The sequence below is a fragment of the Lipophrys pholis genome, assembly GCF_963383615.2.
Source record: "Lipophrys pholis genome assembly, chromosome: 16".
NCBI classification, from domain to species: Eukaryota; Metazoa; Chordata; class Actinopteri; order Blenniiformes; family Blenniidae; genus Lipophrys; species Lipophrys pholis.
In genome coordinates this window covers 5,041,582-5,059,592 of record NC_137634.1, presented here as the reverse complement: position 1 = coordinate 5,059,592, position 18,011 = coordinate 5,041,582, and the positions used below count along the sequence as shown (strand labels likewise).

The 18,011-nt window shown below is 43.4% G+C and overlaps 1 protein-coding gene across 3 annotated transcripts; it reads left to right on the top strand.

Annotated features, from left to right (window-relative positions):
• Positions 1–224: 224 nt before the first annotated feature.
• On the top strand, positions 225–16,163 carry p2rx1 (purinergic receptor P2X, ligand-gated ion channel, 1). Of its 3 annotated transcripts, XM_080483843.1 has the most exons (14): positions 228–1,007; positions 6,323–6,467; positions 8,895–8,966; positions 9,376–9,445; positions 10,628–10,715; positions 10,893–10,973; positions 12,750–12,891; positions 13,075–13,220; positions 14,427–14,517; positions 14,610–14,675; positions 14,766–14,861; positions 15,212–15,301; positions 15,435–15,479; positions 15,577–16,163. In XM_080483843.1, exons 1-14 carry the CDS (start codon positions 847–849, stop codon positions 15,580–15,582), a joined length of 1,299 nt encoding a protein of 432 aa, XP_080339969.1. In that variant the 5' UTR covers positions 228–846; the 3' UTR covers positions 15,583–16,163. The 3 variants fall into 3 exon arrangements, with proteins under 3 accessions (XP_080339970.1, XP_080339969.1, XP_080339971.1); XM_080483844.1 differs by lacking the exon at positions 15,212–15,301 and having other exon boundaries at positions 225–1,007; XM_080483845.1 differs by lacking the exons at positions 15,212–15,301; positions 15,435–15,479.
• Positions 16,164–18,011: the final 1,848 nt, after the last annotated feature.

The window sequence follows — 18,011 nt, the reverse complement described above, 5'->3', positions numbered from 1 at the left end:
CTCTGACCTTTTATATAATTTTTCTCTTAATGTCAACTTCTCCTCGACGAAACCGAAACTTCGAGTTTATTTACAGGTTTTGTTTGGCTTCCTCTACGAGCGTGGATTAGGAGCGAGCGCCACACCTCCCGGCATGTGATAGGAGCAGGATGTCTGCCTGCCCTCCCAACCCCCCCTTCCTGAAAACCATGATAAAACATAAGACGGCTTACTGTCTGACAAACGGTGACACGAGTGTAGGCAAACAAGCTTGAACTGTGAAATGCACACTGTGTGGGTGTGTGTGTGTGTGTGTGTGTGTGTGTGTGTGTGTGTGTGTGCGTTTTGTATCTCTGCCCAGCATGCAGGAAGAAAGTGTCAGTGGCGACGATAAGGTCTGATTGCACAGAGGGAGCAGAGGAGGAGAAGGAGGAAGAAGAGGAGGTCCACTGCTTGTTTGGCAACTGTTGGGTTATTTAAACTTGCAACCAAGTTGAGACACAGTTCCTGTGAATGGCTGTTGTGCAGAGTGAGATGCAATGAAAAGCCAAGAGATGAAGCCGCGAGGTCAATGGGAGGATGCAGAAATGTGACTGGCTGGGGAGAGGGCGAGAGAGAGAGAGAGAGAGAGAGAGAGAGAGAGAGAGAGAGAGAGAGGGAGAGGGAGGGAGGAAGTCCTACACTTCAGGACTTCTCGCGAAGCGTGTCAGACGTGACTTATGAGAAGCAGGCAGAGGACCCTCGCTGCCACTGAGGGACGAAGGCAGAGACCAGGAGAAGGGAGGAGGAGGAGGGGGGGGGGGGTCAGTGTTGGATTTCTCTGGTGCTTTTATATGCGAGTGAGGTGAAAGGCAGGGACCCTCCTCCATGTGGGTCAGCCGGTGTCAGAAGATGAAGAGCCAGATCACCAGCGCCCTCTCCGACTTCTTCTTTGAGTACGAAACCCCCCGCCAGGTGCTGGTGAGGAACCGGAGGGTGGGAGTGGTGTGCCGGCTGATCCAGCTCGGAGTGCTGGCTTACATCATTGGGTAAGACTCTCTCACACCCTCCACCTCCCCACTCCTTTCATTTTCCCCTCAGACTGAATGGAATGCCGCTCTGCGCGTCTCATCTTGTTTGGAATGACCTCTCAGAGTGACCCTGGAACTTTGCCCACACCCCCCCCCCCCAGCTCGTGTTGTGTCTGCGTCCCGTTGCAGGAATGAACCGAGGCTGTCAGGCTTGTGCCGGGAGCCACTGTGGCTCAGGTGCCGCAGGTGAGCAGCGAGGGGCGCAGTGACTGACACGCCGGCCGATGGCACAAATGGGCGAGAGCAGCCGTTAAATAAAGGGCAGATTTTATCAAAACTTTTCAAGTCCAGGCAGAAAAATAAAGAAAACAGAAGGCGTGCTTGTCGGGTTAACCACCCACTATCTCACTATCTCACCACACTTGCTTTGACATGTTGGAGTCATTTATGCCGGAGAAACAAGTCTAATTGTGTGTATCTAAAAAAAAAAGGAAAGGGAAAATCTGACTTCACATGACAGCACCCAGGTTTCTGCTTTTGTTGGTTGGAGATTACTCATGCGCTGTGTGTGTGTGTGTGTGTGTGTGTGTGTGTGTGTGTGTGTGTGTGTGTGTGTGTGTGTGTGTGTGTGTGTGTGTGTGTGAGTGCACAGTTTCTTCCCCTCCATGCACCTCTGAGCAGCACAACCTGAGGAGCTGTGCGTGTGTGATGAACACGCTGAGGCATATGCTCGCACAGATAACAATCAACCGCTGTCCAATTCGCTGCCAAACAGCGGGCAGACGTGTTACCTTCTGCTGGTGATGCGTTGACCAAAAATGGAAGCAGGGGCTCAGACGTTCAAGAAGATCCTCTCACGCTGTGGGCAAGGTTTTTTAAAAAAAAAAAAAAATTCTTTGAAAGTGAGCTGATTTGAGTCGACACAAGAGGTTTTAATTACAATAATCTCCACTGCCAGAAAAAAAAGTTGATGAAAATTGTTCCTCTCAGGCCACATCCTGAAAATGCTGAGATGGAGCTTTGGCTTGAGCTGATAAGCAGAAGAAGAAGAAGAAAAAAGAGCAGTCGCTGCAATATTTGGGATCTGATTTACTGAGATCCTATATGGAGCTGCTAAATTTCATGAACTTTAACTTAAAATCTCTATGTATCAACTAAGAATAATACCAAGGAGTGACATCACATGCAGGAGCATTCGAATGAAGCTTTTGTCTCACTTAAACCAAATTTACATGAAAATTCAATCCAGTTGAATTTTATTTGTAAAGTGCCAAATAGGTTTCGTTCATTTCAAAAGCCCTTTTACAGAGAAAAAAACTGAAAATTCCACACGAGCGAGCATAATAGACATTAGAAAGGGAAAAACTCACCTTTAACAAGAAGAATCCTGCAGAAACTCAGAGGCGGCGACTTTATGATAGGAGGAGAATAACAGATAGGACAGAAATTCCAGAACCGCTGGAACTTGAATTTTCTCTGTTCGGCACTATTTTCAAGTGAAACTGCAAAACTTTCATTGCGTTTTAGGCGTCCGTTTACACAACAATGGTGCTCGGAGCCACTACAAAAGGTTTTTTGCTCCGTGTATTCGCCATTGATAATGTTTATAGCATATTGTTCTCTGTGCGCCTCTGTTTTTGTTTCCGTTAAAAAATACAACCAACAGCACCAACTTGTGGCCCTACAGGCTAACTGCATCGTTTTCAGTGTTCCTGCTCATTATGTGGAAGCGGACATCGTTTTTCAAAATGTTGGCGTAAAGGCGAAATTTTTCTGAAGCGAAAACACAAATATTTTGCACTTTGACTTTGTGTAAAAACGTGACGTTTCACTGCGTTCGCCAGGACGAGCCCCCGCAAAATGAAGTGGAGGAAAAAAAGGACAAAGCAGGAACAAAATGTTATATAGGAGATTATCTGTCTTAAAGACAAAGCTGTCGCAAACAGAATATATTCAGAAAGAATTGCAAGACCTTAAAAGGAACAGAATCTCATAAAAAGTCAGCAAATAAAAGCCGTGGGGAGCCAGCTGGCGAGATTAATCTGATTACAAAACTGTAAATTAATCAATCAGCATGTCCTCCTCCCAGCGTTTGGAACAAATTTGTCACAATATTTATGAAGACAGACACACTACGAAACGTTGCAGCTGTTTCTATACATGACTTTAGTAGATGGAGCCCTTTGTCTTCTAATATGAAGGCTCTCCCTCGTCTGCGTCCTCCCCCACTCTGACACATGCCTTTCCGAAGCCATCGGGGCACATCAAGGTTGGTGGGTGATGTGGATGAGAGGAGATGTGATTATTAAGCTGTCCAGATTCTTCTCTTCACGAGTCAAGGAGGCAGGCAGACGCGTCTGAGCAGCAGTCAGGCCGCGTCTTTCAGGGACCGAGCAGCGGACCGGTGAACCTCAGAGTGTCTCGTCAGCAGCGTCCATCTCCACGGCCTGGCGCTGGAGGTGGACTTCCAGCCGGCAGCGATGGAGGGGAATGTCTTGTTCTTCTGGTTTCTCTGTTGTATGGATGGACTCGCCGTGAATTCATTAGGCCTCCCTCAGGCAGCACCACTTCAGCCATCTGCATAAGTCTCAAAAATAAATCCCACATGAAGGGGTTTGGTTGGGAAGTCCTGGAAACAAAACAAAAAATCCATAGGGCAATTTTTTTTTTTAAATGATATTTTGAAGTGCGGGGCAGTTATTGGGGTTTGATCTCCGCCTATAAGTTAAAAACGTGAGTCCTCATGAGGCTTCTTCTGCTCACTCTACTCACTTTTGAGTTGATGCCGTTTCATTGTTTGCTTTTTTCTTCTCATTCCAATCTGTGTTTGTCACAAAATGAGGCCTAATCTGGGTGCTGCAGCATGGTGGGACGAAAAGCCCCTCCGTACATGAAGGAGGCTCCTCGCTGCCTCCCCGTTCTCCTTCTGTCGCAGCAGATACAGATCTCACTTAGACTGCTGTTTTGGAAGATCCTCCCATTATTTCCACGCTCATCGCTTTCTTTATTCCATTAATGTGCTCCATTTTTTTTCTTCCTCCACTTCCCCTCCAATGTAAGCTCGGACTTACATAATTTGATTTGCCTCGCCGATAGAAAAAAAAAAAGCATCTTTTGTGCATATACCTTCTTTCGCTCTGCCGCTCTGAAGATGTCTCTGTTGCTGTGAGGCGCCTTCATTGTCCAAAGACAAATGATTTAGCGTGTACTGCAACACACGTTACACTGAAGGGCTCCTTGCCAGGGGGTGATTGATTTTCACAACTTATATGAAATAGCAGTGTGTGTGTGTGTGTGTGTGTGTGTGTGTGTGTGTGTGTGTGTGTGTGTGTGTGTGTGTACATACAGTATCTTCTCAGTGCACACCAGCTGTTGCCTGCACCCCCAGGCTGCACATACAGATACAGAAACACAATGACGAGCTTCAGTTTGAGGAAATTGAATGCAAAGGAAGTCATATTGTGAGAAAGGATTCAGGCAGTTGTTTTTGTGTGTGTGTGACCCTGATAGTTTTTTTTAACTTGGGAAATATTTAAACATTGAATTCTTTGCGGACTCGGCAAAGAATTGTGTCGTGTAGTGACGAGCAAAGTATTTCATGTCACCAAAAGCAAAAAGAGGTCGAGAGCAATTTTTATATCAGAAATGCATAATATCGGATGCTTTTTTATTATTTCTGAAGTTATTAGGTGTAAGTAGTCTGTAAGCGGCAATTAGAACCCTCGAGCTAAGAGGGAGTTCACGCTCTGTTTTTATTTTTGCTCATATTTACTTTGTTTGTCTTCAAGCCTCAATTTGCATCTGTGTGAGCAGCTGCCATTCAACTAGATTAATGACATTTTAATTTAATTTCAGGACATCTTGCAAAGACCGTGAGGCACTTTTGTCGTTTGGTTTCATTTAGAGCTGCAGTTGTCTTCCTAATGGAGGATATATTGGAGTTTATTAATCAAGGTGATGCTCCCACTTAAGTCTTTTTCATTCAACCAACTGTCAAGATTTGAAATGCAAAAAAAAACAACAAGAAAAAAACAAAGATTTTTTTGACAAAGCAGATAATCTTTTAAAAATAATCTGCACATATTTTTTAATCCACCTGACAATTGATGAAAGGTAAGATACATTCAGGACAGATCATGAGACAACCAGCAAATATGAATATATGTTTACACACCTACAATCAATTTAAACACACAAATAGAAACTGACACGAGTCTTTTACATTGTGGAGAGGTCAAAGACAAACCTCCGGCATTCACAGGGAGATTTAACGTGTCCTTGATGAAGGGACTGAACTCCAACAGTGATGCCCCAGCACCGTGCACATCATAAATCACCATTGGTTTTTGTGTGAGTACGTGGAAACGATGGGTCAGTGAATATTGAGACAGCCCTGGTAAACCAGCACTGGTTATTTAAACTACTCTCACATGAACTGTTTCTGTCTCCACTGCCTCAATCACACCTCCCCATTTCTCCTGGAGTCGGTCATTGTGAGACGTTTCCGTATAAATGAACTTGTGTGACAGTCAAGCTCACGTCAAACATTTTCACACAATACTGGCTGAGCCTATAAATATAATGTAAATGAAAATATTCCTCAGCAAAGAACATTCAAGTAGTCTGCCGTGACTTCTGCCAGTGCCTGATTACCCAGCGATTACCTGTATTGTAGTTTGAACTGGGATGATAAGAATGAATTGTGCAGCTCGTCCAGGTTTGATGAACTGGAATGGATGAGGTTTTAATAGTGAAACGAGTCACATGGTGGGCGTGATGTTCTGACCAGGTTATGATTAATGTTAATCAACAGTGAATCACGCTGAATCCTCGTAAAATGTGTTTTTGGTTGAACTGCTAAAACCTTGATTGATTCGGTTTGGGATTATTGTATTAGGTAAGTTACCTTCCATAACTTACTGTCAAAATCAAATGACGTTCTCCACCTGCATTATCAGCAGGCAGACTTTCTTAACAATTTGCAGGCAACAATCAGCCCCATAGAGGCTTGACCCGCTTTCACTCTCCTCACACTTTGCTGCAGCTGTCCTCTGATCCTCCCCAATATGTATTGGAGCTATCAAATGTCTTTCCTCTGAGATTTAACATGTCAGATCTGTCAGAACGGTGGCAAAAGAACAAGAGGAAACCACTGTGACATTGCACGACCACCATCTCGTGCACACGTGTCCCTGTTAGGTGTGCCGCCGGCTGGAGAGAATGTCACGTCACTGTCACCGGTAGCCGTGCCCTTGCCCGTGGGTTCGGGCGTTCGAGAGTGGGAGTCGCAGGTGCCGACGGGACTGACCAGGTGTTTTCTGTGTCTCCCACAGGTGGGTGTTCATCTACGAGAAAGGCTACCAGTCCACCGACACAGCGGTCAGCTCCGTCTTCACCAAAATGAAGGGCATCGGCTACACCAACGGGAGCGGAATCGAAAGAGTCTGGGATGTGGCCGACTACGTCTTCCCTCCGCAGGTCAGTCACCGGTCAGCTGAGAGCCTTTCATCGTGCCCATCACATGATTAACCGGTACAAGTCAGTGACCATTGGACGGATTGAAGTAAATCCGGGTCAGAGTCAGATGTCACCAAGTCAACGGCCACAGTCCGTGAATCAAACTGTCAGAGTGAATTAACGTTCGGGTGAGTCAGACGAGCCGCGTCAAAACTGCCCGATCCTCCAGGAAAACCCGGCCAACAGTCAGATTGTGACAAATCTGAAAACATCCGTGTTGGCTTGATTTTCTGCCAGATCCGATCAGATGATGACAGTTGTGTGAATCCTGCACAGGTCCGTAAACTTCACCCTGGCAGTAATTCGGCTTTATCAACACGGAGGTGTCTCGGTGCTTTCCAATAAAAACATTACGTGCTAGAGTTAAGCAAACAGCTTTTAGGAAGAGCACACAGCTCGTATACATTCCTTTGTTTACCTAAAATGCCCTGTTATTGCTGGGAAAGAACTAAAGAAGACACTAAGAGGGCTGCAGTGTTTGCTGTGAGGTATGGGTGTGGACTTTGTTTGATCCAGGGCTGGGTTAGCGCATGTGGTACAGTGTGATAAACACCACCAGCGAGATGAAAAGGCCTCTTTTCTTCATCACATACTTTGATCAAGCGGGTATCTCCCACTCACTTTAGTCCCAAATCCACCTCTTTCTGTGATTCTTCCCAAGGATAGACATTGTTTTACTATCGGAGCTCATCACGGTAATGTGTGTGACGAGAAACTTCAAAAAGGCCACAGTTGTTGATTTGACAATGGAGCTAATGCTTCAACAATACCTGTGACGGGAAGACAAAACCCCAGAAAACCTGCTTCATGTCACGACTTCAGCGTGGCAGCAAGCCCGGCTCCGTCCCACGGTAACGCCATACACTGAACACACGATTATTAAACTTCCTGCAACGCAACACTGGCATGTTCTACCTGTGCTCTGATGGTGACCTACGGGAGCAGCACCGATACTGTCTGTCTCTGTTTGTTCAGGCTTTACTGGATCGACTCTGTTTGCTTCAGGAAGAGTTCAACATTGTGGTTCAATAAAGAACAAACTTCAGCATCACAGTGTTGGACTGTGTCAGGAAAGGTCATGCATTGACCATGTTGACAGTTTTACATACAGATAAACAACCGCTTCCTTGTTAAAATCCTGTGTTGTGTCAACGTGACCGGCACCTTATATGGACTTGTGGCTCTTTAACCCTTTATCACAGGCAAGTCACAATTATTGGTCTTTTCCTGCATTTTCTTTTTCTAATCATCTATGAAAAGTAAAATACTTTTCAAGGATTTGCAGCCTCTGAATCAGTGAAAGCGACATATGTGTTTTTGGGCCGCTTTATACTGCTTGAACTTTGCAATTATTATTCAGGAATTTATGGGAGTTTTTTTTCTTCAAAGGCTTAAAGGCATCCAGCATAGTGAATTATCTTTTGCGAATCTCCAAGATACAACTTTTAGATATCAGACATGAAATATGTAATTTTGGTAAAATTTTTAAACTCAAAAACAAATGACATATATTTATGTTTATGGAAAAAAACTAATTAAAAGTCCATTAATTTTCTACAATAAATTGAATGCCTTATAAAGGTTGAAGCATTTGTTGTTGTCAAGTTCTTAAAAGAACAATCTGGATTAAAATAGGAGGGACTGTTTGCAGTATTTATTGTTTTTGAAGTTTTGAAGAGAATCAGTAACAGAAAGTACATTAGGGCTATCTATGAATTTAAGGGAATTTTTTACTGCCAAACATCCATGTGTATTAGAAAACTGTTTTTAATTAACTTGACTCCACTGCAAACTGTATTTTTTTAAATTGTAAATAGAAACTTAAAGAGTTGTGGGTTTATTTGACTTTGAAAAGGCAAATTACATGTTAATCATGAGAAAAGGATGATAGTTGAAAATATCCAGGACAAGATAAGAATGAAGTGTGACAGGAACAATCCCAAAAATTCAAAAACAATCGAATAATTTAGCAATTATTTATTGTTTAAATTCCTGAAATGAGGGTTAGCTCAGCGCACATTCAACAGATACTCATGTTATCTTCAATAAAAGAATATAAGTGACTTTATTCATAATTTTTGAAACATTTCTCTATTAAAAATGGATTTACTGAGACTGCTCGTGGCCCACATGCTGAGGAGATTGTTTGTCATCATTCCTGTTATTTCTGTGTAAATGTCTTTTATGTACTTAAAAAAAACTCAACAAGGATTCAACGACTTTCTGGTGTTTAAAAGGTGTTGGTAACTTCAGCACGCTGCAACTAAGTAATGTTTGACAGGCATTATTAAGTCCGGCACGTTACACAATGGCTCCTCCACAATCACAAGGGATTTTATGGCACAATAAAACTAAACTAACTGCTATTCTTTTGATCCAAAACTTTAGGGAGACTCATCTTTTGTCGTGATGACAAACTACATCATAACTGAAGGTCAGAAGATGGGAACGTGTCCAGAGGTATGTGAGAAGGCCCCCGCTTGTTTTTCCTCCCCTCTGCCTCTCACTTATACGCTACCTTACATAGTAAAACAAAACGGAAATTGCATCTCATTCCAAGACTGTTTCAGTAATTGGGTAATTGTGTTGTTGTTGTTGTATAGAAACAAAGTCACACACACACAGTTTCCTGTTTGGATTCTCCTGGTTTGGTCATGTAAACTGGGCCCAGTGGATGCGCGCGCACACACACACACACACACACACACACACACACACACACACACACACACACACACACACACACACACACACACACACACACACACACACACACACACACACACACACACACACACACACACACACACACACACACACACACACACACACACACACACACCAACTCTGCTTTTGTCGTCTCTAACAGCTTAAGGGCAAGCACAGCTGCAAGTCGGACTCGGACTGTGAAGAAGGGACTCTCAAACGTAAAGGACACGGTAAATCCAGTCGGACCCGACCTTGTGTGACCTCTGCCGTCCTCACCGAGCATCCGTCTGCTCCAAACCTCCCGTCAGCGCAAATCGTTGGTGTCTTGAAGACTTAATTTGTCACAGATAAAAGCCTTACTGCCACTTACAGGAGCCGGTGTTTGTACTGGATGGTGCCTTTGGAGAGGATCACATCAGCTTATGAAGGAAGTTATTTGACAAATGGGCCGTGGCCCCTGAGAACTGCTATAAGACATTAGACTCTAAAACACACCAGGTCTGATCCGTCACTTGAAGGGTAAACATTGAGACTCAATTCATAGACGGGTTTTGTCCAACACCGACGAAGGGGGAAAAAAAAGAATTAGAATCAACAACCTCGTCTTAGCAACCAAATATTTGGTTCGTGGCTGGAGATCTCTGAAACAAGCAAGTAAAGCCCTTCCTTAAGCAAGCAGGCATGTATACATGAGCTCGCTCACACGTTGTAATAACTCGCATGACAAGCACACACAGACATTGAAAAACAAATAACCGGATCTTTAATAGGTCTGCGCATATAGTGTGTTTAGCAAGTTCAAAGAACCTTTCTGTCGTCCATCTGTCCCGGGGATAGAATCTGAGCCTTTCAAGTCCTCTGTGTCTCACTTCGACTCCAATAAACCCCATGTTAGCTAGAGCTTTGCATCTGTCCGTTCCAGACCGCTCACATTCACCTTGAGGTGCCGGCGTCCCTTTAGAGGCGGCGTTCTGTCATTACGCTCGCAGACAAGCAAACACGCCGATCTCGGGCCGAGCCTGGAGCCAACCAGGCGGCCGCGCTCCAGCGAAAGGTCAAGGAAGCGGAGCCGGGCGGCCGAACGCCTGCCGGAGAACTGTCTGTGAACTCCTCGGGCACACGATGAGCGAGGCCGATAGCAGCGGAGCTAATCACATGCAGAGAAAAACGATACCAGATAAAGAAAAGAACCGCCTCAGCGCTTGCTTTGCCTCACTTTTATATCTCGCTGCGTGCCGCTGTCGATTCCAACATGAGATAAGACGCAGAGAGGAGGCAGAAAATATTTCAATTTGCTTTAATGTTGCGCCTCTCGCCCGTTACGTCTCCCTTCAGCCCTCTCTGCATGCTGTGTTCTCTCAGTTTGAAGTTTGGTCCGTCATGCTGAACTCTTCCAATATTTCCCTTCCAAGGACAAATGACTGGTGTCTGCATGAATACCACCAAGACCTGCGAGGTGCTGACCTGGTGTCCCATTGAGGACGATCACTACATACCTGAGTGAGTGGACGGCTTGAGTCATTCAGTATGCAAGCAGATTATCGAATTAGTGACGCTTCAATGACACTTTCCTCATTACGCAATCGTCTGAATGTGACATACATCATCTGTGATGATTCATGAAGCCACGTATGGCGACAGCTGACCGTCCTCTCTCCTCCTCCTCTTCCTCTCCAGCCCTCCTCTGTTGATGTCTGCAGAGAACTACACGCTCTTCATCAAAAACTCTGTCACTTTCCCCTTATTTGGCGTCACAAGGTGAAGGACCTCATTCATGCAAATTCAAATTAGCCCAGCAGATGCTATAGTTGGGATAATGTCTGGACTAATCAGTGCAAGAAAGGGATTATTATAGATTTTATAACAATGCAATAAGAATAATGCTGCGGGTTCCTGCAGTTTTACCATGATTTTACCATTATTGCAGAAATTTCAACCATATTTAAAAAATACTTGGACGTTTTCTTTAATAAGTGGTGTTCAGAGGAGGGGTAGCTTGCAGGATCTAGTGCTGTGGATGTATTGCCTGCAGCAGATGAGGGTCGGCATGTCCTCAGCTTGAAGAAGCAAACAGCTGTACTGACACAGAAACTAAACAATGATAAGCATTTAACAAAACATGGTGGTCTCTGTAATGGCGTGACTCCGAGTCCGTATTCTAGTTTTAAAGGTTTTTTTCACCACGAAAAGCATCCAATTCCTCATCTGTCGTTACAAAAGTCGGGAACGCTCCATATTGTTAACCTACTGTATATAGCGTATTGTTCTCTGCACACATGTATGTGTAGTTTCATTACTAAAACAAGCAACAACGCCCTCCCGTGGCCCAGAATGCTCACTACATCATTGTCAGTGTATCTGCCACTGTCGTGTAAACGCAGCACTTTTCTTTAATGAACAAAGTGCAGTCACTTCGAATGTTAATCTGTTTACACAACAACATCTCAAGCGAAAACAGACACAGAAACACTGAAAAATGATGTAGCTTTCCTGTAGTGCCACTAGTGGGTGCTGTTGTTATGCTACAAACACGAACATTAGTGAGAACACGGACATTCACATGGACAAAGGACAAAGTTGGATTGGTATCAGTGGTGACTGTCGACATATAAAACTACCAAGTCCCAGGAGAATATGGATTGGGAGTCATGACACTCTGAAGGCCACCATTGTTGTTATTGTTCATCTTCTCGCACAAGTGCGAAACTTTTATTTACTCCGGATGTGGAGTGCATGTTTCCGTTGTCCTTACAGAGACTGGGCCTGAGCATTTTCAAAAAGTTGCGTTTTTCACAGTTTGAGAATCTGAGAATCTAAAAAAAACAACAAAAAACGTTCTCAAGAAGCTGTGTTTTCATTGGCTCCAAGGACCATTGTTGCGTAAACCCACACCAAAAACGTGACTAAAGTTTTTTTGTTTTCACAATTTACTGCAGACACCTTGTTTTTGGACGAAATATGACAAAATCCAACATAAACCCAATTAACTAAATGATTTTCCGAGGGTATAATTCAACCCTTCATCAATCACTCATTGGAGTATTTGGGAAAAATGTTGAAGCATATTTAAAATTTTGAGACCGTATATGTTGTTTATATATAATATAACTTGCTAAAGAGTAAAAGTGACCAACATCAAATATATTTCAAGTCTTCTTGGATAAAAATGGGATGATTTCCTCACTCGATTTCTTTGAAAGTTCGTTCAGAGATTATTAAGTCCAACTAACCTACATTATATTGTATAATTTGGAGGAAATGAAGATTATGATCCTGGTTCTTTTGTTAACTTCCTACATTAATGTTTCAGTATTATTGAAGCTGCCTTCTTCCTCAAGCTGACAAAGCCTCATCTACTCAATATATTGAATATACAGTATATATCAATAGATACTTAATACAGTAAAAGCCATACATAACAGTCAATGCAAATTTTGTCACAGAAAACTCCAGCTCATCAATAGAACAGTAAAAACCAGTGTCAGGATATAAATGTATGTGATGACTGTTTTTCACGACTGATTGTGTTTGCAGGAGTAACCTGGTGGAGGGTGTAGATGCCAACTATATCTCCAAATGTCTTCACGACCCGGTGAAAGCACCTCTTTGTCCAATATTCAGACTGGGAGACATTGTCAGGCTGTCGGGCTTCAGCTTCGAGACAATAGCCAAAGTGGTGAGTTTTTATGGGCGGGAGTAACTGATGTCTGCTGCGTGATGGTGCAGCTCAATTGGCCTAACCTCTGTGTGTGTGTGTGTGTGTGTGTGTGTGTGTGTGTGTGTGTGTGTGTGTGTGTGTGTGTGTGTGTGTGTGTGTGTGTGTGTGTGTGTGTGTGTGTGTGTGTGTGTGTCCTGACAGGGAGGAGCCATTGGGATTGTTGTGGACTGGACATGTAACTTTGACAAGGATATAAGGAACTGTAAACCAAAGTACAACTTTCACGGGCTGTATGGGAACCCCGCTGAGACAGACGAAGTCAGAGCGTCTGTGGGCTACAACTTCAGGTGTGTGTGTGTGTGTGTGTGTGCGCATATGTATATATACATACAGCACGTCTCCACAGTTCATTGTTGGCCCTATGCAAAAAGCACCAGCTGACTGCACAGTATTGCTTTTGATTTGTTGGTTAAACTTCAGTATTTAAAATATCTCTTTTTCCACATTGTGTGTATTTGCACGCTCAGCTAAACTAGAAAGAGCTAAAGTCGAGCTTCCTTTGTCCAGAAAGCCTTTTTTTCCATAACATCATTAAGTTAAAACTGATAATTTTGTTAACATTCAAATTCATAAATTTCCTCATAACTTGCAACATAAGTGCTTGTTATTTGACACCTGCATCTTGCCAGCTGCCGCCATGCCTTGATCCGTGCTTTATACTGCATGATACATCAGGAAATCCACAATGAGCTGATGTCAAATTGCTTGAACTGAAGTTTTCAGAACAGTTGGAAGTTATTATCTCAATACTCCTTGTCACACAAGTACCTGTAGTCTGACACCAGCATCGCACCACTTTTCTTGAGCATATCAAAGAACCACAATGAAAGTTTTATACAATATGCACTTGAATATATATATATATATATATATATGTATTTTTTTTTTTTGTTTGTTTGTTTTTAAACTGGGGTGAACGCCAGAGAGGAAATGTCCCAAATTGGTGTGTATATTTCTCAATAACCGATGATTCAAAGGTTTATTGCCGGTTTTTACTATTTCAAGATGCAATCACAGCCTGAGGTGTTGATACACTGTCACCACATTCATCCCTCACTATTCTCAGTCTTTCTGCCTCCCATGGTGTGGCCGCTCTCAGTATTTGCTCCCGATATTGCTGCTCTGCTCGACGTCTGTTGAGCCGCCTGAAGTTTATGAATGTTTACCCGCACTCGTTCGCCACAGCTCAACGCAGCTCTCCCAGATTTGTCTCACTTGGTTATAGCTCAATGAGCTCCGGCCAGCTCTCCAATGCTGCACACGGGCCCGGCTATTATTTAGATAGCGCTAATTGGCTTTCAGGGGTGCTGATTATACAGTAATTGCATGTGTCGCCAGCCATACTTTCATATTAGGAGCAGTGAATTAGAACAGAGTCGCTGTGTGATATGGTTCTATTAGGAGGGAGGGAAGCTTTTATTAGGTGGTTATGAAATAAAGCAGCACAGATGCTTAATATATTGCATGCAACATATTGTGATGGCTGTCTGCAGGTACGCAAAGCATTACATGGTGAACGCAACTGAGACAAGGACCCTTCTCAAGGTTTTCGGCATCAGGTTTGATATCATTGTACAGTCACTGGTGAGCACTACATTTCTTTTTTAATCATTTTGCAGCACGTGCCACATAAGAAACAACTCTATGACAGCGTGTATCAATTAATATCTTCACAGGCACGAAAGTTTGATATCATCCCGACGCTGACAGCGATAGGCTCTGGAGTTGGGATTTTTGGAGTCGTATGTTGGAACTCAATTTAATTCGAAAAAAGATTTTTTCTTAAATTCTCCGCAAAGCAAAATCGGGTCACTATTTTCTTCTCGTTTCAGGCAACTGTAGTGTGTGACTTGGTGCTGCTGTATTTGCTACCAAAAAGAGAATTTTACAAGAACATGAAATTCAAATACACGGACACGCAGGCACAGGTAAGCTGACGGAGACCTTTGTTTGTTTACGTGCAGCAGCAGATGGCAGCAGAGGCATTTCACAGCAGTGCAGACAGGAGCCCTCACCATTATCAATATTATTAAGCACGAATTAAAGATGCATTTCACGTGACTGCCCCTGCAACAAACCCCCACCCTCAGATACAGAGGAGCTGTAACTTCCACTGACAATCACATGAATGCAGTTTGTTCCCATCATGCAGGGCCTCATGTGCTCGCTGCAAGTACAGTCAGTTACACTTCATTAAAGATTAAATCTGCTGCCTGTCACCACTCGGACAGCTGAAATTCTTTAACCGAATCAGGCAAAAAACATTTTGTATTTACAGCAGGACACCGAGTCGCTCGGTTTAGACTCAAGCGTCTATTACACCATTGAAGCAAATGCAAGACAAGCCCAAGGCACTGGCCAGTCCAACGTGAGTGCTCCATGAAGTCCAGGCCCTAGAGTAGGCTCTCTGTAACGTATTCTCATGTCATGATGAGGCGTGTGGGTTGGCACGTGGCCTTAGGGGTTCTAACGGATCCTGTCCTGTGGCTTCTGTCCTGCAGGATCCGGATTCAGAGGCAGGCAGCATAGAAACTGAGATATCTAAAGTAAGGGATTTACAACGTTGTGCAAAAAACATTCAAACCACCAAGTGCTTGTCGTTTGTTATCCCTGACATATTTTCTTGATTCTTCCTCTCTGCAGAAGTGAACTGGGATCAAACAAGCCAACAGCCACGCGACTTTGAAAGGTTATGCGGATCCACAGCACACGTCTGCACATGGGACTCCTAAAATGGGAAAAAGGACACAGTTGACGGCACCGCTCCCCGTGTTCTGTATCTCTTCAACTGCATCCTCCCATCCTGAGTGACTGTGACTCTTTGCTGTAGTGTGTAGAGCCGCAGGTGGCCTAGCTCAGCTCTGTGTGTGTACTTTACTGGGTGTAAGCTTAGTTTACTTTAGTTCATACTCTCGGGTGTAACCTCCACATCTTCCAACCGTCTCCGCCGGGGCCCACAGGTGAGAGAAAAACTCTGTGGCGCTCGAGTGCTCCCGTGTGTGCACAAGTCGTCCGCTCCCTTTTCCACGCTTGTTGTCTTTTGTCAAAGCGAGAGAACTCACGGCCATAAACGTGTGGCGGGACGTCCCACTGTCAAGAGTGATCCCTCCCTCCTGTGCACCTTGTGATCAACAGTTCAACTCAATTAAACCATGTTCAGTCACACGGCTGCTTGTAGAGTTTCTCAAAATACAAACGTACAAAAAATAAAATCAGTTGGATTGAGTGTTTTTTTTTTGTTTTTTTTATTGTCTTCGATTACATTGGTGTACAAAAAGCATGCAAAAAATAGCTTATTTATATGTATTGGTACATATTTACATTGTAACGAATGCATTCCATATAGGGATGTGCCATGCTCCTGCGACTTGACACAGGCGAGTGATTACATTCAGAGAAACACAAGACAAGACACAACCTCTCTCACACACACTTTCACGTAACACAGCAGTGATCCGAGTCCCTGACTTAAGAACACACACAAACACACACACACGCTCACAACCTTCCTCTTTTGGGTATAAATATGACCTGAAATCCTAATAAAATCACTCCTATCATTCATTTCCCGTGCACCCATCGATGTCGAGTGTCACCGCAGGGCCAAACTTCAGAGGATTTATCGAGAAAGGAAAAACCTTTTGATGCGTCGCGATCAGCCGCCGACAGTGATGGAGGATCACCCACAAAACCCCGCCAGCATTAAAGACGCTTTCAAAGACAAACTGATCCGAGTCCAAACTCTGAGCTGTACAAGATAAATGAGCATGAGTGTTATGATCATTCAATAGTGAAAAGTGGCAGAAATAAACCACGTGGATGAAATAATACTGTAGAATACAAGATGGAGAATCGGAAGAAATAAATAAATTGTGCCATTTACTGAACCTGGAGAAGGACGGAAAAAAGGCTCAACATGAAGATAAACACCTCCATAAATTGCCGAGTTTGTTTGAAACTGTCAACCAATACATAAACAAGGACTAATATGATCAGACGTATGTATACTCCATCATTAATAATTGATCCGGTCTAGAAACTATTATTACACACTAGTTCAAATAATGAAACATTTTGAGGTTCCAATTTCGGTGCACATAATTCTAAAGTTTTTAATAAAAAAGAGGGGGTAATATTCTGATATAGCGAGCTGAAAGGTTTTTCAAAACTTGAATTCAATCCAAGAACATATTTTCTGATGCAGGGGTGTCAAACACATTTTAGTTCAGGAGCCATACAGCCCAAGTTCATCTTGAGTGGGTGGGACTAGTAAAATAGGGTCATAATAACCTTTAAATTTAACCTTTAATATTGCTTTTTTTTGTGGTGGCAAAGAGTATACGTGGATGGAAAGGTCTATATTTTCACAATAACAGAAAATGACTACAATGTCAACATTAAGCCAATTTTAATGAAACTTTCTGGTACAAAAAACTGTGAAACGTCTAAAATTCTATTGCAATACATGTCTTTACAAACTCGCCCTGACAGCATGGCTTTGAGGTTAATGCTAGTTTGCTTGAAATTATTTCAGGGTCTCAGTGTTGTATTGTGTCTGCTACTACTACAAAATGTTAAAAAAAAAAAAAAGATTAATTTGAAATATTTTACAATTTGCTTGGCGCTTTGGTGGCCCAGACTGGAGCCTCTTGCGGGCCTTCACACAGTGCTGCGTATATAAACATGTGGTGATCGTCCAACACTGCATTTTTTGAGAAGATAGAAAACAAAAAGCTGCCTTCTTTTTAAAAATCAACTTCATACCAGCAGTTGAATTTCTCCGTTAAAGGCCACTCTGCCCACGCGCACGCACACACACACACGCACGCACGCACACACGCGCGCACACGCGCACACACACACACACACACACACACACACACACACACACACACACACACACACACACACACACACATCAAATCTTCTGAACCAACTTCTGCAGCCGATTCAAGAGACGTCAACCTCTCAGCGAGTCGGAAGTCGAAGCAGCAGTGCTGCGACATGCAGATCCATAGCAAAGAGTAACGCATCAGAAAGCACAGTAACTATGGTCTTTTACAGGTGAAGCGCACAGT